The sequence below is a fragment of the Egretta garzetta genome, unplaced genomic scaffold, assembly GCF_000687185.1.
Source record: "Egretta garzetta isolate BGI_Z169 unplaced genomic scaffold, ASM68718v1 scaffold163, whole genome shotgun sequence".
NCBI lineage: Eukaryota > Metazoa > Chordata > Aves > Pelecaniformes > Ardeidae > Egretta > Egretta garzetta.
This window is the reverse complement of record NW_009259308.1, coordinates 25,498-48,754: the sequence shown is the minus strand read 5'-3', so window position 1 is coordinate 48,754 and position 23,257 is coordinate 25,498. Positions and strand designations below refer to the sequence as shown.

Below are 23,257 nucleotides of genomic sequence, written 5' to 3'. Positions count from 1 at the left end.
AGTATACTTTGCAAGCAAAAACATAAGTGAGTTGACTCCAAAATCTGGAAATCAAATTACATGATTTCTAGCATGGGGGGGGACTATCTACCCCCATTCCAATGAGCACCTTCAATAGGCAAAATAGTGCTTATTTAAAGCTTAGGGTACCAAAAAATTGAGTGGGTAACTGATGTCTCAGAGAATGAGAGTAAACTATTTTCTAACTCAAATTCAGGCAACAATTTTGTTGTTAATGCAATGAATGGGGCTGGGTTCAGGGCTGCCTTTGTTCTGAGCAGCAGGTAATCCCCAGCTGTGGCGCAGGAGGGCAGGGAGGCATCCACTTGCCCAGCCCGGCAGCTGTGCCTGAGCTGCCCTGGAGCCTCAGTGCCACCACAGCCCTCGGGGCACACAGGGACCTGTGCTTCTCCAGGACTCCATCACCTGAGGTCTTCACAGATCACCCCCAAGTTGGTGCTGGCTGCCCTTCATCTGTGTAACACCAGCGGTGAAACAGCAGTTTAGACAATCTCTGGCAGATATTTATCTAACGTGTTCATTAAAAAATTCTGATATAGAGATTTAATTATCCTTCAATCGGGGAAGTTGCCTCAAATCTTCCCTGCTGCATGTGGAATCTATTTTGCAGAGCCTGCCCTTCCAAAGGTCACAGGGAGCAACTGATCTCATAGTCTTCCTTGATTGCCATTCTCTTTTCTGTAGGTAAGACTGTAATCATGTCCTCCCTCAGGCTTCTCTTCCTGTGACCCTCTTTCACAGGGCACATCTTTCTAAACGTCTTCCTATTTTCACTGTCCCTTTTCAGAATTTTCCTAATTGCCTTTCTCTCACTCACAGCAGCACTCAAAACTGGATATAGCCAGTACTGAACAGTGGATTGATTACTCTCCCGTGTCTTGCATGTCACTTTCCTGTCAACACGTAATAGCAAAATATCTGTCTTTCCATGTAGCTTTTCAATAGGGAAGCACTCAATTTGGCCATCAAGATTTGTGTTCTCTGAACAGTGCTCTTCCAGAGTTTCTTCCTGCCAAGAGGAAAAGATGTAGAGAGTTGCACTGGGGCATGTGTCCTAGGTTCATCAAAAAGTAACCTGCGGGAAAAAAACCTGTGGATAGCTGGATACAGGTGTAAATTTTGGGGGGAGACACCTTTGAAAGGTTTATTTATGTATTAAAACATTAGGTTTATGTCCTCTGCTTGCATGACAGGCTTTAACACGCCAGTGTTGGTTTTTCCTGTACATTATCACTGATACTGCTCAACATATCAGTGTTTCAAGACCACATGCAAGGTCTGTGCACTGATAAGTCCTTTTGCCAAACCTCCTTTCTTTCCCATCAGACTCTTTCCTAGTAGGTAATTAGTCACAAACAACACCTGCTCATAGAGTTTAATCAGTGTTCTTGCTATGGAGTTCCCTATTCCTTGACTGTGAATATATCATCCAGCGTTTTGTCCTGTATCGCCAAAATCAATGCCATTTGAGGGCTAAATTTTCAAAGGTGCTAATTTCTTGCACTGTAACTTCTGGGTGACTACTACAGGACATGGGGAAATGTTTAATCTCCAAAGGTTCTCAGCAGCAAGAATTCCCATTTTACAAAGCACACAGCAGAGAGGTTGTCTGTAACCTGGTAGTCTTGCTCTGCTATTGGAATGGTAGGTGTAGCACCTTGAGGATGCCTTGTAAGAATTTAAATTGAAAGGCTCAAATACAGTTGCGGTTGGGATATTTTCAATGTCACTTTTACGTGAATGGATCCATCTTGCAGAAGCTTGTTTAAAAGTTATAGAATTTAGATTTATATTCTTAGGATTTCATTTGATTCCAGAGATAGAGATGTTAACCATAACAAGATACATAAATGAAAAGGAGAAAGAAAAACACCCAACCCTTTACAGTAGGGTCAAGCAGCTGTTGCTTTAAACTCATGTAAGATGATGGCAAACATGGGAAAGATATTTCATTTTTGATATGGTATAGATGTAACGTATGACAGCTAGGACAGAGGGAAAGCTGTAGGGCCCCTGGTGCTTATGCTCAGACGCTGCTGATTGCAGCTCTGACATGCACTGTGCTCCACAACAGCCTAATGAGGATCTCCTAAAGTATCAAATCTGCTGTGAACTCATCAAACGCGCATCCTAACAATACTTTGCTGGAAAGCTCCTTGCATCATCTGAGCGCGCATGAGGGATGAGCAGTGTGAGCAAACCCACAAATCTCTTTATAAGTAGAGCTTTATTCCTAACACAGTAATTAAGCAGTAATTAGAAGCTGCCTAAGTAATGGGAATAGTTGCAGAAAATGAAAATATCCTGTCCATGGGGAAAAATAGCACAGTGCCAACATCTCAGAAGGTCAGAAAAGGGGCTCAAGTAAAGCTCAGATATTTTGCTGACATTAATAGCAATCCCAAATTAAATTCCATTCTTAATTTATGAACATTTTGGGGAACTATTATGAAGTAAATAGCATTTTTTTTTCAGCTCTGCTGAAAGGTCATGAAGTCATTAAAATGGAGAAAAACAGTTTTGAAATGAATTTTTTTTTTACTGAATTTTTGCTAAATGGAAAAGATAACAATTCTGGATTAGTGATAGATAATCCCTTGTAAAGTTTGCTTAAAAAAAAAGAAGAGTTGTTGGATGTTGGATTAAGATAAAAGATTCTGCACTTGCACTTGACCTTGCAATTTTAGACAAAGCCTCAAACTCTCGCAGTTTATAGAGAGTCCCTAGGCAAAAATAGTTGGTTCTGTGTGGTCTGACATATTCATGTTTGTGTTTTGAAGATTGTGTAAAAAAAAAAAAAAAAAAAAAAAAAAAAAGCACCTATGTGTATATATACACTTTTTGGTGTATATGTAGTAATGACTGGCAATGGAAAGATAATTGTTAAAGAATCATAGAATCGTCTAGGTGGGAAAAGACCTTTAAGTTCATCATGCCCAACCGTTAACCTAACCCTGCCATCCCACCTCTAAACTGTGTCCCTAAGCACCTCATCTATCCTTTTAAATACCTCCAGGGATGGGGACCCGACCACCTCCCTGGGCAGCTGATTCCAGAGCCTGACAACCCTTTCTGTGAAGAAATTTTTCCTAATGTCCAACCTAAACCTGCCTTGTCGTAATTTAACGTATATTTTACCTGATTTAATTTTGCCCCAATAAAATAAAATCTACTAATGTCAGCAAAACAGAAATTTCCAACAGAGAAAGAGGCACAGGACAATTAAGAAAAGGTCCATTTTCTTTTAACGGATTCATAGCTCCATCAGTAAGCCAGTGTGGAAAGGAAACAGCCTGTGGAATATGTTTTGCAGAGTCCTGAGAAATGTGTAACACATGAATTTGGGGCTAGATTCTAAGAACTTGCCTACATCTTTCCACAGGCTTGCTGTGTTGCAGCACAGTTGCGGACATAGTCTCTGTGGCGCTGTCAAGAAGACAGAATGTGAATTAGGATAACCTTTGCCTGCCAGCAGAGAAATCCTGCCACTGGGTGGGCATGCAGTCTCCACACCTTCACCAGCAGTATCCTTTCACCTCAGGGATATGACAGCAGCAAACATCAGAGCAACCTGATGGATGCCCCTGCAAACAAAGAGGCATTGAGGGCTCTCCAATGGGCTCCTTTTTTTCTGTGCCAAAACAGCACTAAGCCCACAATCTTTTTGGAAACGTAACTTTGCAGGGATGAACTACATCTCTTCTTTTTTTATCAAGCACGTGTATTTCTGAGCATTCATATTGGTATTTGTACAGGTGTTGCACCTGACAGCCTCATGTATCAGTTGGGGCTTCAGTAGACTAAATTAATTACAAATGCTCTTTCCAAAAGCATTTTATACAATTCGAATAAAAAAAAATGGTATTGTTTGTAGGAAGGCTGTAATTTACAGGTTGAAATCCCTATCGCTGTATGGTTTAATATTAAGAGTTGTTACAAGTGATAATAAATATGAAATACCATTTTTGCTTCTCTGGGGGATTCAAAAGGAACCACAAGTGACAGGACTATGTTCTTTAATTCCTTAATCTTCAGCTTATAGAAATTTTACATGCAGCCAGAAGACTTTTATTAAATTTTAGCATCTATTCAACATGTAGTGTTGTATGGGAATTAAAGAATAAAATCTCATATTATATTCCAAACTACACATGAGCTATTTTACAAATAAGGGGGCACAAAATTATTTTAATAAGGGAACAACTTTGTTTATATTTCTTTCTAGTTCAACATATTAATTTTATGCTATATTAGAATGTTTTGTTTTCATGTAACAACATTCCCCCAAAATGCTTTAATTTCATTGCCACTGCTACTAAAAGACCTTCTGTCTGAATGGGACAGTTCTCAATCTATGCATACTACTGTTCAGCTCATCCATTTTCCTGAGGTGAAAATGTATGTTTTTAGGAAGGCTTGGCTTCTAGCTTGGCTTCTAAATACTATCTATTTCCCAAGTTGTTTAGAATAAAAAATTATAAGGAGGACTTTAAGCAGGACCTAAGGCCAGAATCCTTTGGGGGAAGACAAGTCCAGTAAATTGATTTTAAAAATAATGGCTGATACAATTTTTATAAATATCAGAAATAATTTCTGTTTTATCCTCAGCTTTTCTATCTTGGTCTAACTCAGCTTTAATTTTTAAGTAAGGAAGTAATTGCAGTCAATTCTTCCGCTTCTACTTCTGTTTTATCTGTTCACAGTTATGGTTTTATTAACAGAAGTTGTTAGCAGTTTCATATGGTGTACAAACTTTCTCAAGAGAAAATACCCATCAAGATCATTAAATACGTTGCATCTATAGATACGGTCCTGAGCCTGATTCTGGCTCCCACTGTAGCTGCTCCGTCCTGGTATATCAATTTGTATCACATCAGATTGCAAGAGCCACAAATCTACCTGAGAAGGGAAGTCCTCCAAGACTGAAAAGCCTCTTGCTTGAGCCTGGCCATATGGCCATAACACAGAGAAAACTCATGCCACATCTGAAATGTCATCCCAGCCAACTGTGCTAAGAAAAAGGCACAAAATGACACAAAACTGCTTTTCTTTCCTTTGGCATCCTGCATCGAGCAGAGCTCACCCAAGGCCAAAGCCAAAATCTGTGTTTATCTTCTCTTTATAACTGATGGGGGGGTGAGGGGGGCTTTTTTCTTGTTTACATTCTATCAATGCTTTCTTTGTGCATGATGTTTTTAATGTGACATTTTTTAATTTTATAAGCACTTTTTATTCCTGTTCCCAAAGCTTTTATATTTTGTTCTAATTCGCCCGCCTCATGTATAAATGGAATTTTCTTAACTAACACCATTGCTGTTACTTTCTTTTAATTAGATAGCAGAGTCTGTCTCAGACTTTCTGGTTGTTCATCCTAGAGTATACAGACTTTACAAATTGCTTTTTGAAAGTGGAAGATCCATTCTCTCTCTCTCTTTTTTTTTTTTTTTTTTTTCTTCCAGAGTATGTCCTGTTGTGAGTTAATTTAGAAAGAACGTTTTGGCTTCCCTGATTCCCATCAGTACACCCCCAAAGAAGAAAACAAGGTAAAATGATGCTGCTATAACATTCTGTATTTTTTTCCTGTATCTTAAAGTGTTTGGGTTTTTTTTCAGTGCTGGTTGATCCAATTGCATCTGTTTGCTTTTCAGTCTTTAATTTATGTTGGGCTGTAAACTGTCCAAGTAACAATTTGAGTGATGCAGCAACAGAAGGTGACCCAGATTACACAACACTGCACGCTAATGCCAAGTCTTCTTGTTTAATGGCAGCTGCTCAAAGCTTTGTCTTATTGCGATTCACATTCAACAGACACAAATCAAGCAGCCTCCTCAGACAGACACACATCCTGCCTGTCTTCATTTTAAACATGTTCAAGAGCTACTGCTTTTCATAAACATATATCAGCCTCACCAGCTGAGGCCATTTAGCCTCCTTGGCTTGTATTTACTCCCAACCATCTGACAGAATTATCAAGGAAACCCATTGTGACTTCCAATATCTTGCATACTTCTGTTTACGTGGAAGTTTGCCGAGAATATTTTCTCTATAAAAATAGCTGGACTTTTATACTCCCTCATAATGGAGACATACAGAGCACCAAATATATCACAGTTATTTAATAACTGATTTCTCTAGAGCTTGCAATTAGAAAAGCTGATGTAAAAAAGCAATGGGTGCTACTAAAATACATACATGAACAGCTGTAGCAAAGGATAAATTAGCCTAGATTTTAATCAGATAGGTTTAAATTTACTAGATAAATAGTATCAAAGTGCAGACTTTAAAGTATAGGTACAGTTTCAACAGAATATTTTATTGCTGTACTTTTAATACGTGAAGCAAGGTATTAAAAATGCTTTCATTCTTCATTTAAAAAAAAAGTTTAAGCATGATGATCAGGAAAGCTATCACGAAATGAGTTCATACAACTTCGTTTTATGGACCAAATCTTTTTGGCATTTCCATCAAATTTTTAAAGCCTTCTGACAACGCAAGCTTCCTGCTAGAAGTGCATGTCTAGCCATCTACCCAGAGGACATGTCAGAACAATAAGAAAAAGAGCAAATCTTACTTTTTAAATGGATGAGCAGCAAAAAACTGAGGTAGAAGATGAGTAGAGAGTTAATTCTCGAATGAGCCATATTCATCTTGATAGGACATCCTCTGCCGAGTTCTCTGTTGTCCAAAGGGCTGGTGTTGATCCTCACTGCTTTCTCCTCATCTCTGAAACTGAGGGAATACCCAAGGCACCCAGTCCCCTACAAGCCATCTTTGCCGGTGCCCCTCATCAGCCTGTTCACTGCAAACCTACAGACTTTGATTCAAAAGGCAGTTGTGCTTGTTAAGGTTTTACTTTGGCAGGTCCGAGTGATTTTTCAAACCTGGTGCAGATTTGTCTGCGAGCTGGACTGGAGTCTTTCCTCGGCTTTCTGCTGCAGAACTGTGTCGTGAACGGTGTGCTGTGCCTGGCTGACGTTGCACAGCAGATAAGGCACAAAGCTTTTTTAATATTTCAAAATATATCCCTCATTACCTTCTAATAAACCTCCATTATATCACATTCCTTCTGATTCACAGTATAAACACTTTATGCTTTCTTGCATAAAAGTGCAAGTCAGCTAGTAAACTCTTTCTGCTTTCTGCATTTTTTTCCTGTATCTTACCACATTAGCGCATGAAGTAAAGACGTGAAACATCCTCATTCTTAATCTTATTTTGTAGTTAGGTATTAGCTGGTTGTCTTCCACAATCTTGATTTTTCTTTACACTGGATTTATTTACTTTTGCCATCACTTAAAGGAGCGTAATAATTGGGAGCTGGCACGGGTCCTCTGAGCTTCATTGTGTTGTGTTGTAGTTTTGAACTGCTCATAGAGGAACCTGTCACTTAGAGATTCAGGAGATGACATAGCCAGATTGGTAAGAGAAGGAGATGGGAGTAGGGGGTGCACTCCGTTTCTTTCAAGCCAGAGCTGCCCTTAGACAGCTGTGGCTGGCGCAAATGCGGCGAGTCTGCCCGTGCTCCAAGGAGCCTCCGCAGCTGCCATGGTGTTGCAGCTCTGTGGCTCTTTGCCGCTGTGTGGCACAGGCAAGGCCCTGTTTCTGCCCAAAGTTGTCTCTGTGTCCAATGCCTCATCTGTTGATTGCAAGTCTGTTCACCAATACTAAAGCCTTGGCCTGGGCTAGCAGAAGAGAAGGAAAGGAAAGAAAGCCAGTGACAGCCCCAGCAGCCATGTTCGTGACCATCCCACTGCAAACTTTGGTCTTCTGGCACCTTACAAACTCTGGCATTGTTTAGTATATATGTTTGCTAGGGGTAAGCTATACCATAACAGTGATTGCTGTACCATCTTTCAGGCTCTGAGGCCAAGAAAGAGATGAGATGAGCTGCCTTTTTGGCAGTGGATCTCCTCTTTCCACCATCTTCTACCAGCCTTTCTGGCCCATGGCCCCAGCCCTTCCTGCTCGCTCTCCTTGCCACAGTGCAGAGACAAGGCATTTCCAAGCCCAGGAACAACCCTGAAAAATCTGCTTGGCCATTGTTCTTTTATACTATTGTAAAACAGATAATGCTCAATAAATTTGGTATTGCCTTTTGTCCTCCCCAATTCAGTAGAATCTTAATCCCCAGTTTAGGAAACCTTTGATAATGTGTTTATACTTCACATGTGCACTTCACTGAACTAAGCACAGACTTAAAATCGAGCATATGCTTAAGGCCTCAGGTGAGTAGGGAACAGACTGTTGATGCCAACACAAATTTAAGTAAGTTGTTTATAATGTGTAGGTACTTTCACATCTGCTCTTTCAGCTCAGTGAACTGAATAATTTCAGAATTTCTCCTGCTGCACAGCCCTTCCTTTCCCACCTCATCGATGTACAGTTGCGCTCACCTACTGCTAACCTTGTGTCACAACTTTTCAGACCCTCTTTTGCTTTTTCTGGTACCAGCAGCTCTGTTGCCTCTGCTTCTCAGGAGGCTTCTACCCTCCCTCAGGCTGAGCCCTGACCCGGGAGCCTCCAGCTCCTCTGAGCCCCACACCCTGCTCCACTCTTCACATTCTTCAGGGGGCTTCAAAGAGCCCTGGTCTCTCCGATGGCAACCCAGGCTGGATTTCCTGGTCAATATGCCATGAGTTATGAATAGGATGATGAACTGGGTTCCTAGTGGAAAGTACTTATATAACCATAAAGGTAAATATAATTGAATGGCTAATTGCATTTTTCAGCTCTTTCTCTTTTAGTAATCCCCTTTGTTTTATATGCATGTTTAGTTGTTTGGATGTTTTCTTCTCCTTGCCATCTGTCTGCTTAATTTGTATTTGAAATTATCTATTAAAATATATAAGCATTACCACATGAACATGAAAATACTATTCTGCCATCTGGGAATTCTTCTGTTGGGCTAAACTATGCAGTTCAGGTCAGTGCTGATTGCCTGCTTTAAGTGCATTATTATTTAAGCTTACTATATAACTTACTTAGAAGAACAAAATTTTCCATTACAATTTTGACCAATTTTTAAATCACTTTTGTGGAATTAGTCTCTATTAGCAGGAATCTGATACATCATTTTATGGTGGTTATAACTGCCAATTAAATTAATTTTGTCTTTGCTATGGAAACACTGTATACTAATTTAGAAGTTTAAGGAAGAAGGCATACTTCCACCAATTGTTATAATATATCTGGTCTGAAGACCTACAGATTCAATATACCGGTTCATTTAAAAAAAGAGATCATTCAAATATTCAGAAATAGAGACAAAATTCTTGATAAGAAAAGGTGAAGTATTCAATTCTGAGGAATATATGGTAAGTACTGCAAGGAAGCAGTTACATCTATTAAATCTGGATGTTTTTCTGAAAGTTACACAAGTATTTGTAAAATCTGCGCTCTAAGCAAACTTACCAGTCCTCAGACATGAAGACATGCCACCAATCTGAGAACACACCTGTAGTGTGTAAATGCATGTGTTGACATTCAAATTAAATAATCTGCCAAGTAACTCCATGGTTATTACAAGGCATATAGCAAGTGTATGAACAAATCCTAGGTCTTTTGAAAATTGTTAAAATGTAATTGTCTTCAGGACAGCCAAAAAAGCTGCTTTTTCACCCTGTTTGAAACTTAGCTCTGCATTTCTCAATGCCTATTTCAAATGTTTCTTCTTCTTCATGAGCTACTCATATGTCAGAATTTAATGGGGAGCAGACTAAATTAACTTATCACTGCCCCAATTCCTTGAAGATGCCTAGAGGAGAGGGTTAGATTTTCTGCAGCACTGGTACTTCATGAACTTCATTTGTACACAGTGAAACATAACATCTAAATTTAATTTCCATATTTTCTCAGTACAGTTTAGCTTTGATGAGATTCTGCAGTCATACAAGTCAGAGGCTATGCCATTTTCTCAGGGAAAAAGGGTTCACGTTGCCATTTTCTTTCACTTAAGTGCTGCCTTTTTCTGTTCTGATTGCTTTGCAATAATTATGCTGTGGTGTGGTATCAGACTACTAGTCAGTGTCATGTCTTCTAAAATATTTTACTGCATCTCTGACCAACAAACTTCATTATCTAACATCTTTTGTTGCCTGGTATAAGCATGGTTTTCAACTTTCAGATGACAGCAGTACTAATTAATTGTGTATCTTCTGCCTCACTGCTAGGCATGTTGTTTTCTGATTGTTCAATGTTGCTCCAATTTAAAGTGCAATTTTTATTGATGCCACCCTGGGCCTTCTAGGTCAAATACAATTATAGGATTTTCTTAAGTAATTGGTATTTCTTTTCCAGCCTGTAAAACATTAGTTTTAATCTAAACTATAAAATGAACAGAAATTAGTACAGTTAAATAATTCATATGAAGTGTAAAATCCTCTTGACAGTGGAAGATGTGAGTTTACAAAGTGCTTGTTGTTGACTAACCTGAAGCTTTTATTAAATCCTTTTAAACACACTGGTAATTAGTCAGAAGCAGGTGGGTGATTTCATGCAAGACTGGAAGAGTGACTGAGCTAAAGATAATATTACCTAAAGAGGTTTTGGATATGCAAAATTCAGCGGGACAATACTGGGCAATCTGCTTGAACTGCATGTGCTTCGAGCAGGTGATTGGACTAGAGACCTCTGGAGGTCCCTTCCCACCCATATGATCCTGTGATTCTCTGAATATAGCATTAGATTTTCTGCAGAGGCTCCAGCCTATATTAGCTCAGTCCCCAGTTTTGTATACCTGATGCAGAAAGCTTCTGCGTTATGAAACGCTGCTTGTTTTTAGCTAGGGTCTTTGGCTTTTGTCGCTAGCGTTCAGCAGTGCTCCTTATTTACCTCTTCTGTTAAGTTCTTGCTGAATTTCATCATAAATGTGCGCCATTGTTCACCATTGGGGAATTTTGTTTTATGAAAAGCTATGGAGCACAAGAGCATGAAGTCAGGTCTGATGTCATGTTTTGGGCATTAAAATACATTCTTAAATATTTATTGAAAACTCAGGATGATGGAGTTTCTAGAACAACGGACCTGATCAGATCATTTTCCTGTTCATAGTACTTGTGCCCTCTTTACAAACCAGCTCATAGATAGTATATTTTTTTTTTTAGCTAGTAGCTCTCTGGGCAGTTATGAATGGACAAACCAATGTGAGTAAGGGCTGGCTAAACAGTCCTGTGGAGAGAGGGTTGTATTGTAACAGGAAGTTGTTTACCTCATTAACAAGACTACTATAGAACTATTTGCATTTTAATTGGGCACCTTGCAACAAGAACAACTATGTGCATTGATTTCCCACAACACTTGCAAAGTTAAGTGCCCACAAGAGACAACTGGAAAATCCCTTGGTCCATGCGTTTCCACAGATAAAAGATTTATTATTATATTTAACTTCTTATGTTAGTCTGCAAATATTACTTTGGAGCTTCTTTTTCTTTGTTATTAGGGTCTTCAAATATTTTTCCCCCTTGAACTCTTTCTTTGCTCTTTTTATTCCTTCCTTAGCCTGAGTAGCACTTCAAAGCAGAACATTTTCTTCCAAAAGATCCATCAGAGCACAAGCTTCCAGTTCTGCCAATTTGTGGATTATAAATGGTCTTATGAAACTGAAAGGCTGTATTTGAAAATGTAAAATTATTTTTCAAGATCTGCCAAGCCTGTTGCTTCCTTAAACATAATACATTTTTTGAAATTATGACTACTTTAGTGCTTCTCCATGTAGCCATTTTCCTGCTAAGTAACGAGGGTTTTCTACCTACTAACCTAAAATATAAATTTAACCAGAGATTACAGAAGTGTCAAGTTGATTCACTCAGATATGTCTAATTTTGGACATGATAGAAATGGTGAGAGCGATAACCCAGCTGCTGCTTCCAACTGTTTTTTAAACCATATGAATTTCAAGCAGTGTTTGCTAGCACCTTGTACTTCCTTGTGGTCAGGTACTAGTTAAGGTTGTTGGCACATTGTTCAAATTATTACATTTCTGGCAAGGAGTTTAAACTGTTTGGTTTTTCATATGAAGTTTCTCCTGAATATTTAACACTTAGCCAAAACAGGATTCCCCTGGGACCTGCAGAACTCAATAGCACGTGATTCACTTATCCTCATCCTTGATGAATTTTTGCAAAATAATATTTTTTACTGTATTTTGTGTGGTTGATATCACCAGGGAAGCAATCCCACTGTCAGATGAGTGCTAGATCAGGTCTTGTCAATGCAGATGAAAATTTGCAATTATTTTTCTGTACCTTGCTGCTAATGAACCACCTAATCAGGAAGTTTCTGTCTGTACCTATAATCGTCCTGTGAGTGTCAAGGTTACAAGAGTGCTTGACAGAATGAGGCAAACAGTATTTTTACAAAAGCACTGATATATTAAGTGCTGAACGGGTTGTAAATTTGCTTTTTACATCTCTGCTTTTCACTTCAGCAGAGCAGACATGTTAATGGACTTACAAATCCTCTTCTAATTCTCTTTTTTCTTTCCTTCAGAAAGGCACAATTCATACACAAAACCAGAAAGTCCTAAAACTGTGATATTGGAACTAAATTGAAAACCCCTTCTGTTTTGGAGGAGATAATTGTATAGGCAAGCAACAGTTTCAAAGGTCTTTGGAAGAGATTTAAGCTAGTGTGTTGCATCATTTCACCCAATCAATACCAAGTGGTTTCAGAAGAAATTTGGACCCATCAACTCCAGCAGGCAACCGTGTAGAGGAGGAGAAAGAGCAAGAATAAGGAAGGCAGGATTAGTAACCAAGGTTGCTTGATTTTAACACACACTATATATGTAAACATTGTATTTTCAGTAAATACTGTGATTGTCCCAGGGACGGGGCAGGGTGATAATTACAGTCATATAGAGAGGCTGGGAAGGAGGAGATGGATCTAAAACTGCTATTCAAATATCTGCGGATGTACCCTGTGTGGAGAAAGCTGACAACCTACTTGGTTTCACATGCCAAGCACTGGGCTGGGGGCCAGGAAACCAATTCTTTCCCCAGTTCTCCCTCGCTGCACTCACAGGTGAGGCAAGTGAAATTTGTTTTCAGTGATAAATCGTTCTGAGGTACAGCAATTTGTAATGGAAATGCAAAACACAGTACTCATCAACAAGTAATATTTGTAACGGGCAAATAGAGAAGCTGCTTAATTTTTCCTGATCTCTAATATCCCTTAGAATTTTATTTTTCATTTTCTTTATTCAGCCATTGTATTGACTGTTTGTGACCAGGTTCTGAAAAAGCACCTGAACGTTTGGAGCTCTTCAATTTTCAGGTTGCCAGTTGAAGGATGTGACTTCCAGAAAGTGCAAAGCAAAAATTCCCTGCAGGCATCTCTGAAGTGTCTCAGTGTGGGTCCTGGCAAGTACTAAATTCCCCTTGGAAATCTTGGCCTCTGTGCTAAAGTATTAGATAATGTTATGGGAACAATAGGTAACAATAAGTGCCCCAAAGGGATATCAAGTTCCTGCTAAGTATTGGTTAAGACAGCATTCATCTTAATGCCAATGCATTTCTTAAAGGCCACGGTTTTGTACCAAACTAAATCCTGAAAGGTTGTCAGTTTGAATTACATTGTTCACGAGGTAAAATGAAATATTCTGGCTTCCAAACTTGTGTTGATTCAGAGTATTTCACACCCGTTTTAATCACTGGCAGTGATACAGACCTCAGTGAGGATGACATACATGTTGACATGATGTCATCATGTTCTCATGCCAGTGTAAGGAAAACATCCCTGAGATGGAGATGGCACAGCTTGATCTCTGAGCATCGTGTTGGATGTGAGAGGGGAAAAGAGTGGACATTACTACTGTAATTGATTTATATTCTGTTAGTATCCAGAGGGCCCCTTAAAGCACCAGGTGGTTTTGTTGCTGAATTCAGTTGCTGAACTGCATCTTACATTTTGAGTGGGGGCATATTGAGGTCTTTGCATAGGCTGAATTTCATGCACTGCTTTTCTTCTTTTTCTGGGTATCAAGACTTTTTGACTTTTTTTTTTTTTTTAAGTAAAATAAGGCATTTTTATAGTAACTTCCTCCAATACCGCGAAAGCCTGGGTGAACATGATTGTTGTGTGTGGGCAGCTGCTGAGAGGTCTTGTCTTAGCACCCAGATTCGGGCTTTAGCACTGACATTCACCAAACTTAATTATGTGGGACTCAGACTTCTAAATCTGAGACCCTGAGTTTCTGGGGTACAAGAATTTCTAAGCCAGCACTTCTAAGGTAGTTACCACTGTGAGAGAAATACCTTTTTCCTATTAGAAACTGCATCTTCAATACCTGGACTATAAGCAAGCTGTTTTGTCCCATACGGAAGCACCTACAGGAAACGATGTGTTCACAGTAGCAAACAAGAAGTCCTCACAGCAGCCACCATCTGAAGGCCTGGACACATTGCAGGAGCTCCTTGTGCCAGCAGGGTAAGATTTCGTCTTAGCTTTCAGCTGCACTCAAAATTGAGGACATTAACCACTGGTGTGGCAAAGCAAGGAGAAACTCCATATCCCCACAGGACTTTTGAAGGATTTTTGCTTCAGGTTCTCAGCTAACTTATGGGAACAATTCATGTGCCTGAAGAACAGCAAACACTGAGCTCTTTTGAAAATGTACCCCTGAATGTTGCTAAATGGTAGAAATGAACTTGTAGTCTAAAGACGCAGCTCATAGAGCTCGCTCTTTCATACAGATCTTTAAAAAAGATTAATCAGAGTGAATTAAACAGTCTCTGGCAGCATCTGACTACTAAGGAATGGATCAAACATGTGCCATGTTAACCTTGACCCCCTTCACTCCTGCAGCAGCAAAGTCAGAGTTCAGTATTAATTGAATGAAGTAGATTAATATAGCATGTCCTTACACAACACTCTTTTTAAATAAGGTGGGAAACCAATAATCCCAAAGTAAGTATTTATACCAAATTTCATTTTGACATGGTAATCACAATCAGCCAATTGGTCAGGAAATGGAATTAACTTTCTGAAGGCTGGGTATGCAGAACCTACTGTATTTGCTGTTCCTTACATTAGAAGCTATGGAAATAACAAGTCTAGTAGACTGCACTATTTGTGATCACTTAATGTGACTCTCTAACAATTTGGCATTTCTTTAGGACCATACCTTTCTATGTGTCATAAGCCACACTGATTCTGTAAATAGGCATTGCACTTGTAATTCAAGACAGGAAGAAAAATTTTTGTATCTGGCCAAACCTGATGCAAATCTGACATGTTCTCTAGCAGTAATAGGAGAAAAATTTATCCACTCACATTTATCATGAGCAAAAGTAAGCACAGTTGTTTTGGACTGTATGTCACTGTAAGTGTGAGAGCTATTTTCCAAAAATGAAGCAGGGATATGATGTTAGATGGTGGTCTCTTTTAACCAGCCAGTCTTTGAAGCGGAGCTGGCCAGGAATTTTTGGAGCCTTTTAGAAGGAAGAAGGTGGGATTTAGTGTGTGTGGGGGTGTTTGTTGTTTTGCTGTGTTTTGGGACTTTTGAAACTGTTCTTTATTTAAAAATTGCTGGATAAAAATGTTTTGACAATTTTAAAAGGTATAACCTTCTTGCTTTTTTTTTTCCTTTGGACAAGTAAAATAATTGTAAAGTGTTTTCAAAAGTTTGAAACCTAAATGAAGTTTCCTCGAACCAAATCTTTCAACTAATCCAAGCCACTTCTTATATCAAATATTTTCAAGGCAATAAACAAATATTAAAGACTTCAATCTGTGGTCTGGTTTGGCAAAAGGAGAATATTTTCAGAGGAGAGGAAAGTGGTCTCACTCCCAGATTTACTTTGAAGTCTCTTCTCCCTATCTTGATTCAAATAAAAAGCACTAGTATAAGCAGAATGTAAAAAACACTCATAAGAGGAAAAGCAACAGTGGATCTTTAGTATGTGAAGGCACCTCAGCATCTGTCAGCCCTTTCACCGCTGAACGCAACAGTTCTCGGAGCACCCACGGTCATTGCGGCTGAGCTCGGCGAAGCTGCTCTAGTGTGAGCAAATGGATGTGTGACACAAAATTCAACCACAGAAAAGGATACGAGTGAGCATAACTCCTCTGGAAGGAAAGCTGCTAGCCTTTTGTTTAGAAGTGTTACAGTGCTGTATCAATTTTTCCTTATAAAGCAAAATTAATTTAAGAACTGGTTCTCTCCTTCAGCTGTTTTTACTGGAAAAGCATGCTTCTTTCTAAAATGAAATAACGTGAATCTTGGGATAACAACCAACCACACCAAGAGAGACTTGCGCAACTGATCAGAGCGTACTGAAATTCACTGAAATTACTTTAGCTCCAGTGACACCCCAGGTGGCAAGTTGGTTTTGTTAATTTTTTAATTCAGGTCGTTGTTACAAGGTGATTGTTACAGGGTTATTTCATAGTGTTACACTTTGGAATGACCACAAGAAGTCATTATCCCGCTATTGCATTTATATTGACATTTTACTAACTCAGTTGTCATTCAATTGTTGCTACGTTTTTTATTTTGGGTAGTCTCATTTTTTAAAATAACGTTCCTGTAGAGATTTCTTATACAAGCTTCTTTGCTGGCTGTTTATGTGCGCTGGATCACTAGCAAAGCAGAATTAATTCTGTATTTCTGGCTTTTTTTTAGTTAAGCATTTTTCTTCCCTGCTGTGTGCTTGCACAGTGCATATTCTAACTACTGCTTTTTTGACTGGCAGCAAGTTTGCCTTCCTCCAGGTTTTTAATAGTGGCCTCAAAACATAGCAGAATTAATTCTGTATTTCTGGCTTTTTTTTTAGTTAAGCATTTTTCTTCCCTGCTGTGTGCTTGCACAGTGCATATTCTAACTACTGCTTTTTTGACTGGCAGCAAGTTTGCCTTCCTCCAGGTTTTTAATAGTGGCCTCAAAACATAATTAATTTGCTTGTAATCTGCCTCTTGATATCAGAATCTAATTATATCTTCTTGGGAAAATGTTGTAATTACTATTGAAATATAATTAAGAAATCAGATAATGAATGACTCCTAAAATAAAAGATGGTCCTGAAATTCTCACTTACACTATCATGATGCTTCAGAAACAGATATAATGCTTTCATTGTATAGTGTTTCTTTCTTAGAGTGAGCAGAGTTATACAAAATGTAAGCTTTGTAACTGCAGCCTTTCATCCTGACTGTAAGTAAACTGGCAATGCATCATAGGATATGTAAATTGGGCTCAGGCAAATGAACAATGACAGATAAAAATGCTCCTATAACCCTAAAACATCCTTCAGTTTTTACAGTCGGTGTCTTTGGGAAAAAATGTATTGTGGATTATACATACCTTTAACTTTATAATTCAAAGTAAATAGCATCTACAAATTATATAGATGGTGATTAAGGAGAGTACAGAATAGCATTTTAATCTCCTCATACACCTTGATGCACCCTGCCTCTCTAGTGGCGAGATGAATTTTGATTGCCTGACAACTGTAACCATGTGAAGGTTCATCACAAAGGGAAGGAGAAAAGCTCTGGAAAGCCTTGAATAAACACTGAGCGGGTAGGCCTATCTGACTGCTCTTAGCTGTCCTTATAATTAGACAGCAGATATTATTCGAGGACACAAAGGTTTAAAAGCTGCTGGTAATTTGTCAGCTTCGTGCATTAACCTTCCAACAAAATATCGGCCTTCTAATTTTTTACTCCATTCAGAAACTTCTATGCATTATAGTTTATTTCTGAAAATGTCTTCATTAGCAAATGTTTTTCTTCTCTTTAATAAAAATTATGGAGTACATGGTAGACAAATGTTTCTATATGCGTATATAGCCTGTGCACTAAATTCTTTTTACTGGGGAATGTAGGCATTCTACGAGTGCATGGCTGTATGGCTCAAGTGCGACAGCATCTGTCACATCCAGCTCAAGCAGCCATAAATTGGCTCTGATAGTGTGAACAGAGGTGCTGCAAGTATAGCAGAGCTCTTTTCTGGCTTGGCAAAGGAACTGCGGGTCAACGGGACGGAGAGGCATGTGACAGAGTGCATCCTGGAAAGACACATGCGATGGCTCTCTCCAGCAACGCAGTTCTCTTTCATAGGTAATCCAAGAAGGTGTTTATGTCCAAGCATAAATAATCTGGTTGCATTGTGCCATGCCCTAAATGAGCTAGGCTGGATAACAGATGCAAGGCATTTAGCTCATGTGGAACTTTGTGTTAACGTAGCTGGACTGCTTATAATATAAAAGAAACTTTTAAACTTGGTAATTTGAAATGAGCTAGCTAGTTCACTACCTCTTCCTTGTGTCATCACAAGCAATGCATTCCTTAAAGACCTTGGAGAGCCACGACTAAGTGCTAACCTGAACAAGAATGGATCGTGGCATGCTCAGTGCCCCGCTTCTTCAGCTTCAAACAATCCATACAGTAAACTAGTCAACCCCTCAGTACCTCAGTCTAATGCTATGTCAAACATGCTTTCAAGTTTCAAAGTAATAAGAGTGGAAAACTTTAGCCTTGCGAAAGTACTAGATAAAAGACCTGGGATCTTAAGTATAAATCAGTACAAAGCCTTCACGGCTTCTTCATGGCAGAACTCCTAACTTCATGTTTTGTATAATTTTGAAGAGATAGCATGACCTTCAGGTTCCTACTATAACAGAGAATAGATATTAAAAATCAGCATTTTTATGCAAAATGCAACTACTTTTCGTACAGGTACAAAACCCTGAATGCCTATGGAGAGAGAGAGAGAGAGAGACCAGAAAGGCTCTTACTCATATCCTGTAGCCCAACAAACAGCACCAGGTCTGACCATAATAAAACCCCAATTACCTAACCCAAGGGGAGGATAGCTGGCATTTCCCTCTACCCGATGATTTAATTGAGCCTGTCAGCCAGGGATAATTGGTTTCTGGTTGACTGAAAAAAAGTGACAGTGACATCAGCTCTCTGCTACCCTTCATTATGGAAATTCTTGTTGTATTGTAATAGGGCCTCAGCACACAGGGCGCTCCGGCAGCTTTTACACGTCTCTTGTTGTGCAGTGCAATGGAAATGCAGCAATGTAAGACACAGAGAAACCTTTTCAAGCTGTTTACCCCGTACATTTTCATAATAGGAGGATTTCTGAAAGCCAAGATTATTTCTGTATAGGAAAGTCTGGTTTTACTTGTTTTACTGGCAATTTGATAACATTGCAGTCTAAGGCTATAAACAAGGCAGGGTTTATTGGGAGAGGCAATACTTTTTATTAATAAAGCTGATATGGCCAGAGAAATAAAAATGATTTGAGGCACATGAAGTCTTCCTGAGCTCAGGTGCCCAAAGTTGGTCTGTTTTTAGTTCAGATGGTCACAGAGATTATGTTTCTCCCAAATTCTTGCCTTGCTTATAGGAAAATCCCTCTGATGGTACTAGTGTATTACTGCAAAATGTTTAGTTTGTTCTGTTGAAAGTGTGGTGCAAAACAACAGAAAATTAATGTAAATCCTCATTTCTTCTGTGCACAGCTTCAGGCAGGGGGTACGGTTTTAATTTCCAGTGATTTTGTAACACTGCTTGAGACTCACATCAGCAGAGGGGAAGACCAGGTATTTCTTCTGCTGTTCTTTTCTTTCATTCAGCTTTCCTCTCACTCTCCCCCCTTTCCCCTGGGCTGCCAAGCACTAGCGGGTCAGGTGGAGCAGGCACAGATGACAGCACAACAAGCGCTGGCAGGAATGTACGCAGGCAATTTCTCTCTACCCAAGGACTTCTCCAGCTGATATCTTTTTCAAAGTGCAAAGGAAATGCAGTGCATCAATGAATCTACCTGCAGAGCAAGCCTAGCACTGAGTCCAGACTTAACAAAACTTCTGCATTGTTGTGACAGCAGAGAGTTTCTTGTTCCTGGCCCCTGCTAATTTCACCTCGGGGCTGCACCGGAATAGAGTTCCAGGAGGAAATCGCCTTCGTGGCGTCTGTGGCCGTACAGCTCTCTGCACAATTTCCAGGCTGCATTAATCCCCCAGAAAAAGATGGCAATGGCCCAGATCATTGTTATTCAACCCATACCCGCCGACAGCACACTGGAGAACACAGCCCAAGCAGAGGTACGGTGCCCGCCCTTCCCCGCGTTAAGCTTCATGGATGGAGTGAGGCAGGCTGGTACAGCAAGAGTGGATCTGACCTCCTTCTCCACACATTTCACTTGCTGCACTTTAGAGAGGAGACAAGAGGAGAAGACTGATCAACAGGATGCACATGCCAAACATCCATAGTGGTACGACAAGCCTCCAGTTGATTAGTGCCCCAAAGAGACCTGAACTGAGAGACTGGGGTGGTCTTTTCATGGCCTATTTGAAAGAATTCCTTGGCAATGGTTCCAGCAATGGACTTTATTCAGCAGTGTTGGCTAGAAAACTTGCTGGAGTCTCTAGACATCTTATAACCCTTTCACTTCACAGCCTAATTGAAAACATTTGCGTGTATGTGGTGACTGGCAATAAAATACAGAAAAATCTCAGGCTAGAGGAAGTATAGGCTTTGTGGGTTCCTCCCTAGGTCCCACCCATCACTGACACATCTGGGAGACAAAAAGTATGAATGACAGCGCGGGTCGTGTTTCAGCAGTATCATACACTGTGAGCCCATGGCAAATTAGCTCTAAAATTCCTAGAGAAATAGACATTTACCTTAGACAAATGCCATGGCCAAAGTGAAGGCGGCAGTTTAAAAGGGGATGTGAATGTTTATCTGGCTAGATTTATAACTGGGTACTTACAGTGAACAGCTGTTAAAGAATATATTGGGAATAAATTGGAATTACTTGGCCAGGTCTTGACTATTTTTATGTAATTTTATTTCTGTTTGGTTGGCAGCTAAGTGCTTAACATCAGAGCTGATTCCCTACCTGCTTATTGTTTAAACTGTATTTGATTCAAATGCCTGCCATTTCTAGTTTCACTATATCCCAGAAGTGAAGACTTTGAGCTGGGAAACAAGTATGTCAAAATGAAACCGCCTCCTCCAGCACCAAACCCTCTTGCACAAAGCTACTCCCTAATGTCCAACATTTCAAGAATATTTATTGGGTAAATACACTATTTTCTTGCACAAATCTGAACAGCTGTATTTGCAAATGATACGGTCTCATGTAGGTGAGCAAGTGCTTATTCTTTGATTGATGCTGTCTTTAATGTAAAAGCTTTTTTATCTGTGTGACACATATTCTCTTAACTGGCAAGAAAATATAGCATGAATAAGACAAAATTGGAACAAAAAGGATTAATATAGTTAAATTTTGCCTGTACCACTTTAACTATAAAAGATTTAATGCAGAAAGAACCTTAAGGACCTCGAGTTCAAGGACACTTTGTTTCCAGAGCGTAATTATTGTAGCAATGCCAGCCATGGTAATGGATCACTTAGCACTGTATGATTTTTCCTTTGAGCTAAATCCTTCAGGTAACATAAAACAGCAAAAGAGAAAAAGTGTTACCTAGGCGTGTGCTAAGCCAAAATGCTTGCTGAACTTGTAAAATCTGGCAATTAGATGTAGATGCTTTGTAGACTGCCAAGAACCCACGTAGTACTCTACACAAAGTAAATGATATCAGCAACAAATAAATAAAAAATCAGGTAGTTAGCTAGAGAAAAAAGAGAAACCCACAAACCCCAACAACACAGAAGAAATAAATGGTACACAAAGACATTGAATTTACTTCTTAAAGTGAAATGAGAAGAAAATTATGACTGGGTCAAAGTCCATGCTGTAATGAAGAGGTGCAACTGCTACTTTCGTTGTGGGGAGATTGGATGCCACCTTTGAGTTCTGCTGATAGAAGTAATTATGCTCAGAATACTTTTGTCTGGCCATAATTTTTCACTTATTTACATCTAAGGACAGGCACTACGTTTGTTTTCAAATGGCTTCTACTAGCAATTCAGCTTTCTGCATCTGAAGCATCTTCCAAGTATATGCAGGAATATAAAACCTCAGGAAAAAAAAGAGGTATGTATGTTGAATATCTGCATGATTTTTTCCATGTCTGGTCCATGGCAATCCAGTAGGTACAGACTGAAATACCTGAGTCCCACTAGAGTGTAGTGACAACTAAGCAAGCCTCAGGCCTGTTCCACAGAAGAGTTTCCTAGCTCGGGTACACTCACTGGTGAAATAGTTCTCATCAGGGCTGCATTTTCCTTCTATATTTCACTCAAGAAAGCTCATGAAGCATGCAGTTTTATACTTCCATACTTTATACTTCATACCTGAAGATACTTGCTGTGGAAACAGCAAGATGCAGGAAGCCAGATACCTGGCTAAACAATGTTTTTGTGAATTTGCCACTCAGATTAGAGTGAAATGTAAGGCTCGGCTTAAAACTTACAGTGCGTTGCTCTCAAAACTCCCTTTTTCCATGCAAAAAGTGGAAAGACTTATTTTTACTGTTTATGTACAGCTCAACTATGACTCTGTAGAAATGAAAGTCGGGCAAGCACACTCAATATCCTAAGAGAGCAGATGCCCCAAAGGTAAGTAGATTTTTGCCTTCAGTGCAAGAAAACCAGTAATGTTGATTGCTCTATTACTTATTGATGCCATTTCACCTCAGAAGTAATAACTGAATGAAAGAACTGGTACTACTTAAAACATTATTTGAAATAATTGGATATTAAAATCTAATTTGATTTTAATTTACTATGACAGTGAAAAAAATCAAGTAAACTTCATTTAAAATGCGTAAGAGGGCTGTGAGTGCAGACAGTATAGCAACGATCGGGAGGTAACGAATGCTTTGAGAATTGTCAGTGTTTTTATCGAAAAATGCAACACCTGAAAGTCACGCAGTGTTTATTAGGCTAAGCGACAACCAGTATCAATTTACAAATCATACTCGTACATACAGAACACCTGTCCTGGAATAGTTTAATCCCGCGTTAACATAATAGCTCTGCTTTAAAGCTCCCGGGAAAACAAACTCATTTTCAGTGCCACGCTGTCACTAGCGATTGGTTCTCTTTGGGAAGCTACAAACGTTAATTAATGGAAAGATTAACGCCTTCGGATATGCTGATGAACTGCACCCCCAAGCGGATATTCGCCCGAGCCGCGGGGCGCTCGTGGGTCTGCTTTTTGCCATCCGGGAAGCATAAAAACTGGGAATTTCACGAGCGCCTCCGCGAAGTCCTCCAAAACGCCCCCCTCACAGACAAACGCCGGGTCGCACCGTTAAGAAAAACCCCTGGCAGGTTGCCAATTCCGAGTCATTTGTAACGGGCTGCTGTTTACGCG

The 23,257-nt window shown here is 39.5% G+C and overlaps 1 protein-coding gene across 1 annotated transcript in view; it reads right to left on the bottom strand.

The window, feature by feature from the left end:
• The window catches only part of CRB1 (crumbs cell polarity complex component 1), a 111,190-nt gene extending 100,293 nt beyond the window's left edge, over positions 1-10,897 (bottom strand). The window contains 3 exon segments of the mRNA XM_035891738.1: positions 6,593-6,750; positions 8,532-8,685; positions 10,852-10,897. Coding sequence (XP_035747631.1) covers positions 6,593-6,750; positions 8,532-8,685; positions 10,852-10,897 — 358 coding nt within the window.
• Between the last annotated feature and the right edge of the window lie 12,360 nt (positions 10,898-23,257).